The sequence below is a fragment of the Equus caballus genome, chromosome 21 (assembly GCF_041296265.1).
Source record: "Equus caballus isolate H_3958 breed thoroughbred chromosome 21, TB-T2T, whole genome shotgun sequence".
In the NCBI taxonomy this organism is placed as follows: domain Eukaryota; kingdom Metazoa; phylum Chordata; class Mammalia; order Perissodactyla; family Equidae; genus Equus; species Equus caballus.
The window spans coordinates 14,966,431-14,981,338 of NC_091704.1; the positions used below are offsets into that span (position 1 = coordinate 14,966,431).

Sequence of the window (14,908 nt, forward strand, 5' to 3'; positions counted from 1 at the left end):
TACTTGTGATTGGTCTATTCAGATTCTCTATTTGTTCAGTTTGGGGAGGTTGTAAGAGTCTAAGAATTCATCCCTTCCTTGTAGATTGTACAGTTTGTTTTTCATGATGTTCTCTTATAATCTTTTGTATTTCTGTGGTATCTGTTGTAATTTATCCTCTTTCATTTCTAATTTTATTTATTTGAGGATTCTCTCTTTTTTTCTTAGTAAATTTGGCTAGAGTTTGTCAATTTTGTTGATCCTCTCAAAGAGCAAGCTCCTTGTTTCATGGATCCTTTTTACAGTCTTTTTTGTTTCAATTTCATTTATTTCTTCTCTAATTGTCATTATTTCCCTCTTTCTGCTGAGTTTGGGCTTTGTTTGTTCTTCTTTTTCTAATTCTCTTAGGTGTAGTTTAAGACGGTTTATTTTTGCTTTTTCTTGTTTGTTAACATGGGTGCCGGAGTCCCGCCCCGGCTGAGTCCAGGTTCCTGACTGACGGAAGACGTCGACGCAATGAGGGGAAAATAAAGAGGACGTGAAACTTGGGTCAGTGTTAGCAAGTCCAAGTTTACTGTGCACAAGTGTCGTTTACATATTTTTCAGGATTAGTACAGAAATAGCTCTACAAATATTCTCAGAGAGATAAGGAAGTAAAAAATGAGTGCAAGAATATTTATTAGCATTCTATTCTATAGAGCACAAGGTTAATGGTAGTCTTCTCTGCAATTAGCTAGTGTTTGTTGTCTCTAAGCTAAAAGAGATAGGTACCTAGACATCTGTTGTAATTCATGGTAAAGTTAAATCATGGAGAGAAGGTCCAGGCCTCCAGACAGGACAGCAGTCCATCTGGTTACATCCTGGGGGAGCCATCCCTGCCTCCCTCAATCATTTACACCATTAGTGTAGATGGTTACTGGGAACAAAAGGGGACTCCAGGGTATCTTATCCCCAGGGCTATCTGCATTCTCAGCGGGCGGTTAAACATCTTTACGTTTTCACGCCCGTTAGGGGGTGAAAGCATTCCTTTGTCTTTTAGATTGTAGAGCTAACAGTCCCTTAAGCACACTGCCCGGAGAAAGTATCACTTTGCTAGTAAAGTAAAGGGCTGAAAAGCTAAGGCAAACTATATATCTTCAAGAATGAAAAACAGAAATAAGTATAGACATAACCTTGATAGAAAGCATGCATATAATTCAGAAAATATCAGGGGTGTCGGCCGGCCGTTCTTCACCGAGGGGCATCCCTGCACCCCTCGGCCCTGCTACTCATCAATTATTTATTATTTATTGCTTTTAGGAGAAAACCTCTATAACATTTTAACAGGAAGCAGAAGGTCAAGAATAATATGTAGATACTTCTTGATCATCCAATTAACCAGCAAACTTAGAAGGATGATGCATATATATATTTAGACAAAGAACTGGAGGGAGAAGGAAACATTAACCAGATGGAGGCCATAAACCTAATTCAACATGGTATCTGGGCAGGATTCCTTTCTGCTTGTCTCAAAAGGGACTGTGTGCTCCTCCATTAACTAACTGAAAAATATCTTAAAAGTTACCTGCAGGTGGTCGCATTCTCTGACTATATCTAATTCTCCCGGGAGGTAGTGCCTCCCAAGCAGCCATCCAAAGGAGTGAAAACTAGAGGTTAAGAAAGGAAAAGGAATGAAGGGCAATTAGAAGCAGCACAGGTTTCAGAACTATGTGAGGGGCCGGCCAGTTATTATTCACCAAGGGGCGACCCTGCACCCCTCGGCGTTAATCGGCTGGACCGTGTCAAACAGCCGATCAAATGATGTAGCCACGGCTCCCGGCACATGGGCCTGTATTGCTATAAATTTCCCTCTTCGGACCGCTTTTTCTGCATCCCATAATTGTTGGTATGGTATGTTTTCATTCTCATTTGTCTCCAAATATTTTTTGATTTTTCCCTTTATTTCTTTGATGACCCATTGGTTGTGCAGTAGCATGTTGTTTAGTCTCCACATTTTCATTCCTTTTCCAGCTTTTTTCTTGTAGTTGATTTCTAGTTTCATCTCATTACGGTTAGAAAAGATAATAGATATGATTTCAATCTTCTTAAATTTGTTGAGGTTTGCTTTGTTTCCCAATATATGGTCTATCCTTGAGAACATTCCATGTGTGCCTCAGAAGAATGTCTATTCTGCTTTTGGATTGAGTGCTCTCCGTATATCTATCATGTTCATCTTGTCTAGATTTTCATTTAAGTCCACTATCTCCTTGTTGACTTTTTTTCTGGACGATCTATCCATTGATATAAGTGAGGTATTGAGATTCCCTACTATTACTGTGCTGTCACTGATAACTCCTTTTAGGTTTATTAATAGTTGCTTTATGTACTTTGGTACTCCTGTGTTGGGTGCATACATGTTTATAAGTGTTATGTCTTCTTGGTGGAGAGTCTCTTTTATCATTATACACCCCTCTATGTCTGTCTTTACCAGTTTTATCTTGAAGTCTACTTTGTCTGATGTAAGTATAGCAACACCTGCTTTCTTTTGTTTGCCATTAGCTTGGAGTATTGTCTTCCATCCCTTCACTCTGAGCCTATGTTTGTCTCTAGAGTTGAGATGTTTCCTGAAGGCAGCATATTGTTGGGTTTGTTCTTTTAACCTCCTGCCACTCTGTGTCTTTTGATTGGAGAATTCAATTCATTTACATTTAGAGTGATTATTATTTTTTCTTATAAATATCATTAGTTTTATTGATAGTATCAGAAAACAGAGTTGAAAGGGACATAAGGATTTTTATTGATAGACGTTTCTTGGGGTTGTAACCATTTATGTACTGGAAAATGGGATTATTATTCTTTACAATATTTAGCAGCGTTTATTCATTGCCCATGCTTTGAATGACCACCATGTGCCACAGCTTGCACTAAGATAAAATAAGTATGCAATATGTCATTTGACATAGGAGGGTTTTTTTTTTTAATGTAAGCACTTTTTAAAAGCTTACTATGCATGCAGAAATATAATATTCCTTTCCCTTTAAGAGGCTCAGTGCCTTCATATAGTTATTGACTTAAACTACAAGAGTGAGAAGTGATAGGAAAATCTATATATATTTTACCTAAATAGCTCACATATCTAGATTCATGAGTTTTCCAAGAAGCAAAAGAGCTCCATTGCCTTTAAATAAATGAAAATAATAAGAGCAAGAAGCTCTTGAATAATCCTAAAAGCTATCAATCTTGATTAAAATAGATATGAGTGAACCTAATTGTGCACTGTTTATAATAATAGTTAATAGGATTACTTTGGGAACTGTTTAAAATATTTTTTAAATTTTTTATTAGGAGATCTTTCAAGCATAGAGAAAAATATCAGAGAATATAACAAATGTATGCACTCTCCATCCAGATGTAACAAGGTTTAAGATTTAGTATATGTATATGTGTATACATATATGAAGAACTCACTACAGATGGAGTTGAGGTCCTCTTTGTGTCACACCTTCCTCCCCGAGCTGACGTAATCAACTCCTCTAACACTTTTTTTTATTGAGTTAATGATAGGTTACAATCTTGCAAAATTTCAATTGTACATTAATGTTTGTCATTCGTGTTGTTAGTGCGTCACTTCACCCTTTGTGCCCACCCCCCACTCCGCCTTTCCCCTGGTAGCCACTAATCTGTTCTCTTTGTCCACATTTTTAAATTCATCATATGAGTGGAGTCATACAGAGATTATCCCTCTCTAACTGGCTTATTTCACTTATCATAATTCCCTCAAGGTCCATCCATGTTGTTGCAAATGGAATGATTTTGTTCTGTTTGACAGCTGAGTAGTATTCCATTGTATATATATACCACATCTTCTTTATCCATTCATCTCTTGATGGGCACTTTGGTTGCTTCCAAGTCTTGGCTATTGTAAATAATGCTGCAGTGAACATTGGGGTGCATAGGACTTTTGGAATTGCTGACTTCAAGCTCTTTGGGTAGATACTCAGTAGTGGGATAGCTGGATCATATGGTAGTTCTATTCTTAATTTTTTGAGGAATCTCTATACTGTGCTCCATAGTACATAGCTCCATAGCTGCACCAGTGTGCATTCCCACCAGCAGTGTATGAGGATTCCTTTTTCTCCACAACCTCTCCAACATTTGTTGCTATTTGTTTTACTTATTTTTGTCATTCTAATGAGTGTAAGGTGATATCTTAGTCTAGTTTTGATTTGCATTTCCCTGATGATCAGCGATGATGAACATCTTTTCCTGTGCCTATTGGCCATCTGTATATCTTCTTTGGAGAAATGTCTGTTCATGTCTCCAGCCCAATTTTTGATCGGGTTGTTTGATTTTTTGTTGTTGAGTTGTGAGAGTTCTTTATATATCATGGATATTAAGCCTTTGTCAGATATATGACTTGCAAATATTTTTTCCCAGTTAGCGGGTTGTTTTTTTGTTTCAATCCTGTTTTCATTTGCCTTGAAGAAGCTCTTTAATCTGATGAAGTCCCATTTGTTTATTCTTTCTATTGTTTCCCTTCTCTGAGAAGACATGGTGTCCGAAAAGATCCTTTTAATACTGATGTCAAAGAGTGTACTACCTACGTTTTTCTTCTAGAAGCCTTATGGTCTCAGGTCTCACCTTTGGGTCTTTGATCCATTTTGAGTTTATTTTGGTGAATGGTGAAAAGGAATGGTCAGTATTCATTCTTTTACATGTGGCTTTCCAGTTTTCCCAGCAACATTTGTTGAAAAGACTTTCTTTTCTCCATTGTATGCCCTCAGCTCCTTTGTCGAAGATAAGCTGTCAATAGATGTGTGGTTTTATTCCTGGGTTTTCAATTCTGTTGCATTGATCTGTGCACCTGTTTTTGTACCAGTACCATGCTGTTTTAATTACTGTAGCTTTGTAGTATGTTTTGAAGTCAGGGATTGTGATGCCTCCCTTTTGTTCTTTTTTCTCAGGATTGCTTTAGCAATTTGGGGTCTTTTGTTGCCCCATATGAATTTTAGGATTCTTTGTTCTATTTCTGTAAAGAATGTCATTTGGATTTTGATTCTGATAGCATTGAATCTGTAGATTGCTTTAGGTAGAACAGACATTTTAACTATGTTTATTCTTCCAATCCATGTACATGGAATGTCTTTCCATCTTGTTATGTCTTCATCCAACTCTCTCAGAAAGGCCTTGTAATTTTCATTATACAGGTCCTTCACTTCCTTAGTTAAATTTACCCCGAGGTATTTTATTCTTTTTGTTGCGATTGTGAATGGTATTGTGTTCTTGAGTTCTTTTTCTGTTAGTTTGTTATTAGAATATAGAAATGCTACTGATTTATGCAAATTGATTTTACACCCTGCAACTTTGCTGTAGTTGTCGATTACTTCTAAGAGTTTTCCAATGGATTCTTGGGGGTTTTCTATATATAAGATCGTCTGCGAACAGTGATAGTTTCACTTCTTCCCTCCCTATTTGGATTCCTTTTATTCATTTTCCTTGCCTAATTGCTCTGGCCAGAACCTCCAGTACTATGTTAAATAAGAGTGGTGATAGAGGACATCTTTGTCTTGTTCCTGTTTTCAGGGTGATGGCGCTCAGTTTTTGCCCATTGAGTATGATATTGGCTGTGGGTTTGTCATATATGGCCTTTATTATGTTGAGGTAGTTCCCTTCTATGCCCATTTTTTCAGAGTTTTTATCATAAATGGCTGTTGGATCTTGTCAAATGCTTTCTCTGCATCTATTGAGATGATCATGTGATTTTTTATTCCTCAGTTTGTTGATGTGGTGTATCACGTTGATTGATTTGTGGATGTTGAAACATCCCTGTGTCCCTGGTATGAATCCCACCTGATCATGATGTATGATCCTTTTGATGAATTGCGGAATTCTGGTTGCCAAAATCTTGTTTAGAATTTTGCGTCTATGTTCATCAGTGATATGGGCCTGTAGTTCTCTTTTTTCGTGGTTTCCTTGTAGGCTTTGGTATCAGTGTGATGCTGGCTTCATAGAACATGTGAGGAAGTGTTCCATCCTCCCTAATTTTTTGGAATATCTTGAAAAGGATAGGTATTAAATCCTCTCTGAAAGTTTGGTAGAATTCCCCAGGAAAGCCATCTGGTCCTGGGGTTTTATTCTTTGGGATGTTTTTGATTGCTGTTTCAACCTCTTTCCTTGTGATGGGTCTGTTCAAATTGTCTGCTTCTTCTTGAGTGAGCTTTGGGAGATTGTAGGAGTCCAAGAACTTATCCATTTCCTCTAGCTTATCCATTTTGTTGGCATATAGTTTTTTGTAGTATTCTCTTATAATCCGTTGTATTTCTACAGAGTCTGTTGTTATCTCTCCTCTTTCATTTCTGCTTTTGTTTATTTGAGCTTTCTCCCTTTTTTTCTTTGTAAGTCTGACTAGGGGTTTGTCAATCTTATTTATCTTCTCAAAGAACCAGCTCTTAGTTTCATTGATCCTTTCTACTGCCTTTTTCATTTCAATAGTATTTATTTCTGCTCTGATTTTTATTATTTCTCTCCTTCTGCTGACTTTGGGCTTTATTTGTTCTTCTTTCTCTGGTTCAGTTAGGTGTAGTTTAAGATTGTTTATTTGGAATTTTTCTTGTTTGTTAAGATGTGCCTGCATTGCAATGAATTTTCCTCTTAATACAGCTTTTGCTGTATCCCATATGAGTTGGTATGGCATGTTATCATTTTCATTTGTTCCATGTATTTTTTTATTACTTCTTTAATTTCTTCAATGATCCATTGCTTGTTCAGTAGCGTATTTAGTGTCCACATCTTTGTGCCTTTCTCAGCTTTTTTCTTGTAATTAATTTCTAGCCTTATAGCATTATGATCAGAGAAGATGCTTGTTATTATTTCAATTTTTTAAATTTCTAGAGGCTTGCCTTGTTTCCCAACATACAGTCTATCCTTAAGAATGTTCCATGTGCACTTGAGAAGAATGTGTATTCTGCTGTTTTATGGTGAAGTGATCTATATATGTCTATTAAGTCCAATTGTTTGAGTTTTTTGTTTAGCTCCACTATTCCCTTGTTGATTTTCTGTCTGGATGATGTGTCCATTGATGCGAGTGGAGTGTTGAGGTCCCCTACTATTATTGTGTTGTTTTTAACATCTTCCTTTAGGTCTGTTAATAGTTGCTTTACGAACCTGGGTGCTCCTATGTTGGGTGCATAGATATTTATAAGCGTTATTTCTTCTTGATGAAGTGTCCCTGTGATCACTATATATTGTCCCTCTGTGTCTCTCTTTTCCCGCCTTATTTTGAAATCCATCTTGTCTGATATAAGAATTGCAACACCTGCCTTTTTTTTCTTGCTATTAGCTTGAAGTATTGTCCTCCACCCCTTCACTCTGAGCATGTGTTTGTCCTTGGGGCTGAGGTGTGTTTCCTGGAGGCAACAAATTGTTGGGTCTTGTTCTTTAATCCATTTTGCCACTCTGTGTCTTTTTACTGGAGAGTTCAATTCGTTCACATTGAGGGTGATTATTGATGCATGTGGACTTAATGCTGCCAATCTGTCGCTCGTTATCTGGATTTCCTGCATTACCTTTGTACCTTGTCCTGTGTGCTTTAGCCTACCCATTGACTTCTGCAATTTCTTATGCTGGGTTTCTTAGATTTTGTCCTTATTTATGTTTTTTTGGCTCTGTTCTGTTTTTAGTTTAGTGGCTACCCTGAAGTTTGTATTCAGAATCTCATGTATAATATAGTCCATTCTCTGGTGGTCTCTTGCTTACTTGGCCTAGACTGATTTAGTCCCTTTCCTCTTCTCCTCCTAAATTATTATTTTCATTTCTTATTCCAACTCGTGTTATGAGTTTGCAGTTAGAGTGATAAGATCGTCTTTGCTTTGGTAGTTTCCTTATCTTTATCCTAATGCTATAGCTGAATATTTGCTATCCTATTCTGGTTCTATCTATCTGTCTCCCTACTCTGTGGTTTGTGACCCCTTTCTCCCTTTTTTTTTTCAGGTATGAGAGCCTTCTTGAGGATTTCTTGTAGTGGAGGATTTTTGGTTACAAATTCCCTTAACTTTTGTTCGTCTGGAAAAGATTTAATTTCTCCCTCATATCTGAAGGAAATTCTTGCTGAATAGAGTATTCTTGGCTGAAGATTTTGATCTTTTAAAGCTTTGAATATGTCACTCCATTCTCTGCTAGCTTGTAAGGATTCTGTAGAGAAATCTGCTGAAAGTCTGATAGGAGCTCCTTTGTAGGTTATTCTCTTCTGTCTTGCTGCCCTGAGTATTCTTTCTTTGTCTTTCATTTTTGCCATTTTTACTACTATATGCCTTGCAGTAGGTCTTTTTTCCATTGACAAATATAGGGGATCTGAAAGCTTCCTCTACACACATTTCTCCCTCAATCCCTAGATTTGGGAAGTTCTCTTCTATAATTTCATTAAGTACACTTTCTGCTGCATTTTCCTTTTCCACGTTCTCGGAATTCTTATGATCCTTAAATTCTTTCTCCTCATTCAATCCGCTATCTCTCAGAGATTTTCCTCATTTGTTTAAATTCTTAGTTCTCTTTCTTCCTCTGTCTGGAGCCCTTCAGCCTGTCTACCTTCGATTATGCTAATTTGCTCTTCTATGGTGTCTACATGGGCATTCAGGGAATCCATATTCTGTTTTATCTGGTCCATTGTGTTTTTCATCTCTAGTAATTCTGTTTGATTCTTCTTTATAGTTTCTATCTCTTTTGTGAAGTAGCTCCAGATCTCGTTGGCTTGTTTCTCTATCTTTTTCTCTACCTCATTGAGTTTTTTGATTATAACTACTCTGAACTCATTTTCACTTAGTTTACCTACTTCCAAAGCCTCAGGACTTAATTGTGTGTTTTTATTGTTTTCCTTCTGGTCTGGAGCTTTTCTAAATTGCTGGATGGTAGAGGAGCGTTTTTTTCTCATGATGGTAGAATTCGGTTGCAGTTACAGCATGTCGCCACTAGATGGGGGTCTAGAGCCACGCGTTGGGAGCACTCTGCCTTTGGGCAAGATGGCTGCGCCCAGCGTGGTTTGCCCGGGGGAGGGGCTGTTTTTCTCGTGCACAGATCTGGATTGGATCAGCTCTGTTCTCCGGACTGCCGGGGCACTGGTTTGCTGGGGTCCCCGCGCAGGCAAGCTTCCCCCCGTCATTGGGTTTCCGCTGCACCGGCGGCGGGAGTCCTGGATGATCCCCCCGTCATGCGGCCCCGCACCCGTGGCAGTGATCCCAGTCTCTAGGGGAGGGAGCGATGTTCTCTCCTGCCCTGTTCCAGCTTCTCCGAGGCCTGCTGCAGCATCTCCGTCCTCTGCCTTTTTGGTGCTGTAGGTCTCTGATGGTCTGGCATTAGGTTTATTAGCTGAAATTCAGTTTTTTCCAATCCTTTGTTGTAGTTTGGAGGGGAGAGAGTCCCAGGTCAGCTCACCCCCCCATTTTACTCTGACTAGAGTGATTATTGATGTATGAGGGCTTAATATTGCCATCTTATTGCACATTTCCCAGTTCTTCTGCATTTCCTTTGTTTCTTGTCCCATGTATTTCAGACTACCAATTTGATTAGTTAGTTCTCTCTGTTGGTTTTCTTCGTTTTGTCCTTGTTTATCATATATGTCTCTATTCTGATTATTTGTTTAGTGGTTACCTTTAGGTTCTAAAAAAAATCCATAGTTGAGATAGTCCATTTTCTAATAGCCTCTTATTTCCTTAGACTAAGATGATTCTACCTCTTTCCTCTTCCCCTTCTAGGTTATTTTTGTCATATCTTTTTCCATCTTGTGTTGTGAGTTTGTGGCTAAAATGATGAGATCATTTTTGTTTTGGTATTTTCCTTTTCTTTATTCTTGATATTAAAGTTAAGTGTTTACTAACCTGATCTGATAGAGAGCTGCCATTTTCTGTTTATTGCCTACCTATTCATGTCCTTGCTCAGAGCTTTCTAGTTCTTTTCCTGGTTTCTTGTTTTTCCTTTCAGGTATGAGGGACTTCTTGAGGATTTCTTGTGGGGGTGGGGTCCTTTGGTGATGAACTCCCTTAGCTTTTGTTTATCTGGGAAAGTTTTTATTTCTCCATCATATCTGAAGGAGATTTTTGCTGGATAGAGTATTCTTGGCTGAAAGTTTTTGTCTTTCCGGATTTTGAATATATCATTCCACTCTCTCCTAGACTGCAAGGTTTTTGCTGAGACACCCACTGAAAGCCAGATAGGGGTTCCTTTGTAAGTTATTTTCTTCTGCCTTGTTGCCCTTAGTATATTTTCTTTGTCCTTGACTTTTGCCAGCTTCACTGCTATATGCCTTGGAGTGGGTCTTTTTACATTGACAATGTTAAGAGAGCTGAAGGCCTCTTTCACATCGATTTCCAGCTCCTGCCCGAGATTTGGGAAGTTCTCAGCTATTATTTCTTTGAACAAGCTTTCTACTCCATTCTACTTCTCTTCCCCCCTCTTGAATACCTGTAACCCTTATGTTGCATTTCCTGATTAAGTCAGATATTTCTCTGAGAGCTCCTTCATTTCTTTTTAGTCTGAGGTCTCTCTTCTCCTCCCTCTGAAGCATTTCTACAGTTCTATCCTCTAACTGTCTGATTTGCTCCTCCATATTGTCAACTCTGTTGTTTAGCGGATCCAGATTTTTCTTTATTTCATCCACTTTGGTTTTCATCTCTAACAATTCTGATTGGTTCTTCTTTATGGTTTCAATCTCCTTTGTGAAGGAGATCGTGAATTTGTTAATTTGTTCTGTGTTTTCTTGTAACTTGTTGAGATTTTTTTTAATGATAGCTGTGTTGAATTCTTTGTCATTTAAGTTATGGATTTCTGTGCCTTCAGGGTTGGCTTCTGTGTATTTGTCACTTTCCTTCTGGTCTGGAGATTTAACAAACCTACTCATACTGCTTGACGGAGTGGAGTTTTGCTTCTTCATGGTGCCCTTATCTGGTTGCAGCTGCCACGTACCACCACTGGATGGGGATCAGGCACTGTGTATTTTGGGCCCAGCATGTGTATTTTGGGGCTCCCCATCTCCAGCCACTGACTACTTTTCTCTCTGAGTGACTGATCAATGGCAGATCTGGAGCACTGGGCAGGAGCAGGAGTACTCTCCCTCCCCAGCACTTCCTCTGGCCCCTGCTTGTCTCTCTGTATGGAGCTCTGGACGATTGCAGGACTGTGCACTTTCCCTTTTCCCAGCCACTGTTCCCTCACTCACCACTCTGTGCACTGTGTAATAGTGGCTGGAGTGCTGGGTGGGGGCAGGGTACCTCTCTCACCTGTACACTTTCCCCACTGTCACTTCCGTGCTCACTGTGCTGTACTCCACATGATTCTGGGGCTGGAGAATCAGGTGGGGAGGGGGCGCCCTTTTCACCTGCACATTTCCTGCTCCTGCAGCCTGTCTCTCTCCACGGAGCTCCTGTGGATCACCTTCCACATCCTCTGGAGGATCCAGCCCCACCACCACCTTCAGGCGTGTGGCTGTGTGGGTCTCCAGGACGTCTTTTGTGACATGTATATGTCCTCTGTTGGTGTATGCATGTCCTTTTGGTTGTATCTTAGAGGGAAGAGGCCAAGGGAAGCACTCACTCTGCCATGATGCTGATGTCACTCTCCTCCAATGCTTAATTTCTCAATGGTCTATCAGACATTGTATAAGTCAGGAATAGCCAGATGGAAGAGATGCATAGGGCAGGGTATGAGGAAAGGGCACGGAGCTTCCATGCCCCCTCCAGGTGTGCCACTGTCCCTGAATCTCTCCCTGTTCCTCCTTTTTTTAATCTTTCAATTTTAAATTGACCTAGCTCTTTATGATCTTTTATGCTTATAGAAAAACTATTAAAGTAAGTTTAAATTTCTAAAAATGTCAGGTTGATTTTCATTTGAATTGGATACTTTCTACTGGTTGACTGGAATGTATGATTGACTTGTGAAAAATAGATTACTTCATATTCACCCCAAAGTGTAGAGAGGATATCTGTTTCTGGATATTAAAATAATCTTTAGTCTTTTAATAGAGTCTAATGTTTTTGCATAGACATTTTATGCATATCTTGTTAAATTAACCCTTAGATACTTTTGTTGCCATGGGGAATAGTATCTTCTATTTGGACTGAGAGAAATTTATAAGTTCATTGGGAATATACAGATTTCACAGTTTTTGCTAAGTTTAATCCAGGTATTCTATGTAAATATTGTCATCATCTTTTTAAAAATTATCTTTTCTAACTGGTTGTTGTTTCTGCATAGAAAAACTAATAAGTTATGCATATAAATTTTGTGCTTAATGAACATAGTAAATGCCAAAGAAGGAGTCTCATATCAATAGGAAAAATCAAGATCATTTAATAAAAGCTCTTGGAACAGCTGGGAAGCTACCTGGAAAAGAGTTAATTCAACCTGTTCTTAGTCCTATAAGAATATAACATCTAGATGAATCAAAGATTTCAAATAAAAAATAAAGGAGTCTTAAAAGCTTGAGAGGAAAGTGTGGAAAAATTATTTTATAGCACCAGGGTAGGGAAGCCCCTTTTTTTGACACAAGTCTCAGGAGATGGACAAGAACACATTGCTATACTGTTAAATCAAAATGATACAGAGTAGTGTGTGTCATATATAGTATATAATTATTATATAAGTATATTACTATATAATTTTATACTTTATATAGTGTAGATAGTATATATTATATAATTTTTTTAAGATGCAAAAACAACTCTGGAAGGGTACATAAAAAGCAACAAACTCAGCAAACTGTGAGGAGGGTAATGAGTGGTGTTGGGCCATGGGGACGGTGTTTTGTAGTTTTCCAATTTTCAACCAGTTAACTGTATCAGCCAATAAAAATTCAAATCAGCACACAAAAAGAAGAGGGTTAAAGAAAAAGAATTCAGCCCCCTTACAGGAACTTCAATGCTTATATTTTTTTCCAGGGGATTCTCTTGTCTTTTCTAAGTATAAAATTACCCTCAACCAAAATTGACATCTTTGCCCCCACATTTTGAATTGTGTTACTTTCCTTTTTTTCCCCTGTCTAATTGCATTAGCTAGTATATTTGGTACCACGATAAATAAGAGTTAAAGACTGGATCTGTTCATTTCATTTCTTACTCATTTATCTGCCTTGATTTTGTTTTTTTGCAATAAAGAATATTTCAATTTTATGCACATTTGTGAATCGTCTTATGGTTGACATTTGGGTGTTGTGTTTTGCTCAGAGAGCTTCTACAAATATCTGACTAAATTTTCCGTGTCTGGCACTTGTGTAATATTGCTTTTCTCTCTTTCTCTTTTTCCAAACCACTTTATTGACATACAAAAAGCTGTACATATTTAATGTGCACAACTTAATGAGTTTGGAGATGTGTGATCCATCTGGAATACATTTTGTTGTAGGGAGAGAGGGTCTACCTGGGCAGGAGGAGGGCTGAGGGGTCTCTGTCTTGGCTCTCTGGATAATTGTTGGGGGGTTTCCTTAGGGACGACCTGGCCCAGTTGCCCTTCCTGACCATGTGCATCAAGGAGAGTCTGCGGTTGCATCCTCCAGTCACTGTCATCTCCCGACGTTGCACCCAGGACATTGTGCTCCCAGATGGCCGGATCATCCCCAAAGGTGCCCTCAATGTCAAGGGGAGGAGCATCCTGGGCAGGAAGAGGGGCCCATCCTGCGGGGGGGACATCTTCCTGACGGCCCCTCCTCTCCCACAGGTGTTATCTGCCTCATCAGTATTTTCGGGACCCACCACAGCCCATCCGTGTGGCCAGACCCTGAGGTGCTGCCTCTCCCCACCCTCATCCTTGTCTGCTCCCCTAAGGGGACCCAGGGGAGGGCGCAGGGTACTGACCTGGCAAATCAGACATCACCTCCCCACATCATACACACGTCTGACTCTCCATGGCTGGAGGTCCTGGGAGACCCCACCCAGCAGTCCTATCTTTGCCTTACCCCCAGGTCTATGATCCCTTTCGCTTTGACCCAGAAAACACCAAGGAGACGTCACCTCTGGCTTTTATTCCCTTCTCAGCGGGGCCCAGGTGAGGGCAGCAGGCATCTGAGGTGGGGATGTGTTGATGGGGGCAGGGGTCTGGGACAGATTCCCAACATGACTGTGAGGGGGGGGAAAAAGGGAACACTGAAGGTGGGAAGAGTTCCAGCTCTCCTTCCTCCACCCACCACACCCCCCACCACACCCCGCCCCAGAGGTTATGGGTAATGGTCTGGGGCCTGGGGTCCCTGGTATGCTCAGTGCCCCTGACCCCTGTCTGCTAGTCTGAGCTAGAGCTGCAGTGTGGGCCTGGCTCGGGGGACGTGCAAGCCCTCGTGGGGGCCCAGGCTTCTCTCTGCCTGCGGGCAGGGATGGGGATCCCGGGACAGGTTCCGGTGCCATGGTGCGGGGATGGGGGTCCTGGGACAGGTTCCGGCGCGATGGTGCAGGGATGAGGGTCCCGGGTGCCGTAGAGCCCTGACTCCTGCCCGCAGGAACTGCATCGGGCAGACGTTCGCCATGACGGAGATGAAGGTGGTCCTGGCGCTCACGCTGCTGCGCTTCCGCGTCCTGCCGGCCGGGGAGGAGCCACGCCGGAAGCCGGAGCTGATCCTGCGTGCCGAGGGCGGACTGTGGCTGCGGGTGGAGCCGCTGAGCGCGGGCCCCCAGTGACCCGCGGCCTCCCGACCCGGGACCCACCCCGACCCCACACCTCACTGTGCAGATTCCCAGGAATAAATCTGTGCTGTCACCTCTGCCTCAGCCTATCGGGAGCCAGCAGGGGGCGGTGGTGGCTGTGGAGGACGGGGAGGGGACGTGGACGGTGGAGGCGGGGCCGGTGTCTCTGAGTCCGACACCCTGCCTGCCTCTCCCGCTGACCACAGGGCCCCACGCCGCTCGAGAGTTCTTCTAGAAACCAACGAGGGACTGCATCCTGTGGGCAGTAGGGAGCTGTGGGAGATGTCTGAGCAGGA

At 40.9% G+C, this 14,908-nt stretch overlaps 1 protein-coding gene across 4 annotated transcripts in view; it reads left to right on the forward strand.

Annotated features, from left to right (window-relative positions):
* Positions 1 to 14,685, forward strand: part of CYP4F124 (cytochrome P450 family 4 subfamily F member 124) — a 30,371-nt gene extending 15,686 nt beyond the window's left edge. For all 4 annotated transcript variants that reach the window (XM_070246532.1, XM_070246531.1, XM_070246530.1 and 1 more), the window contains 4 exons: positions 13,428 to 13,561; positions 13,657 to 13,721; positions 13,901 to 13,983; positions 14,429 to 14,685. In XM_070246532.1, the coding sequence (XP_070102633.1) occupies positions 13,428 to 13,561; positions 13,657 to 13,721; positions 13,901 to 13,983; positions 14,429 to 14,606 (460 nt within the window). In that variant the 3' untranslated portion in view covers positions 14,607 to 14,685. The remainder of the gene's footprint in view (positions 1 to 13,427; positions 13,562 to 13,656; positions 13,722 to 13,900; positions 13,984 to 14,428) is intronic.
* The last annotated feature ends 223 nt before the right edge of the window (positions 14,686 to 14,908 follow it).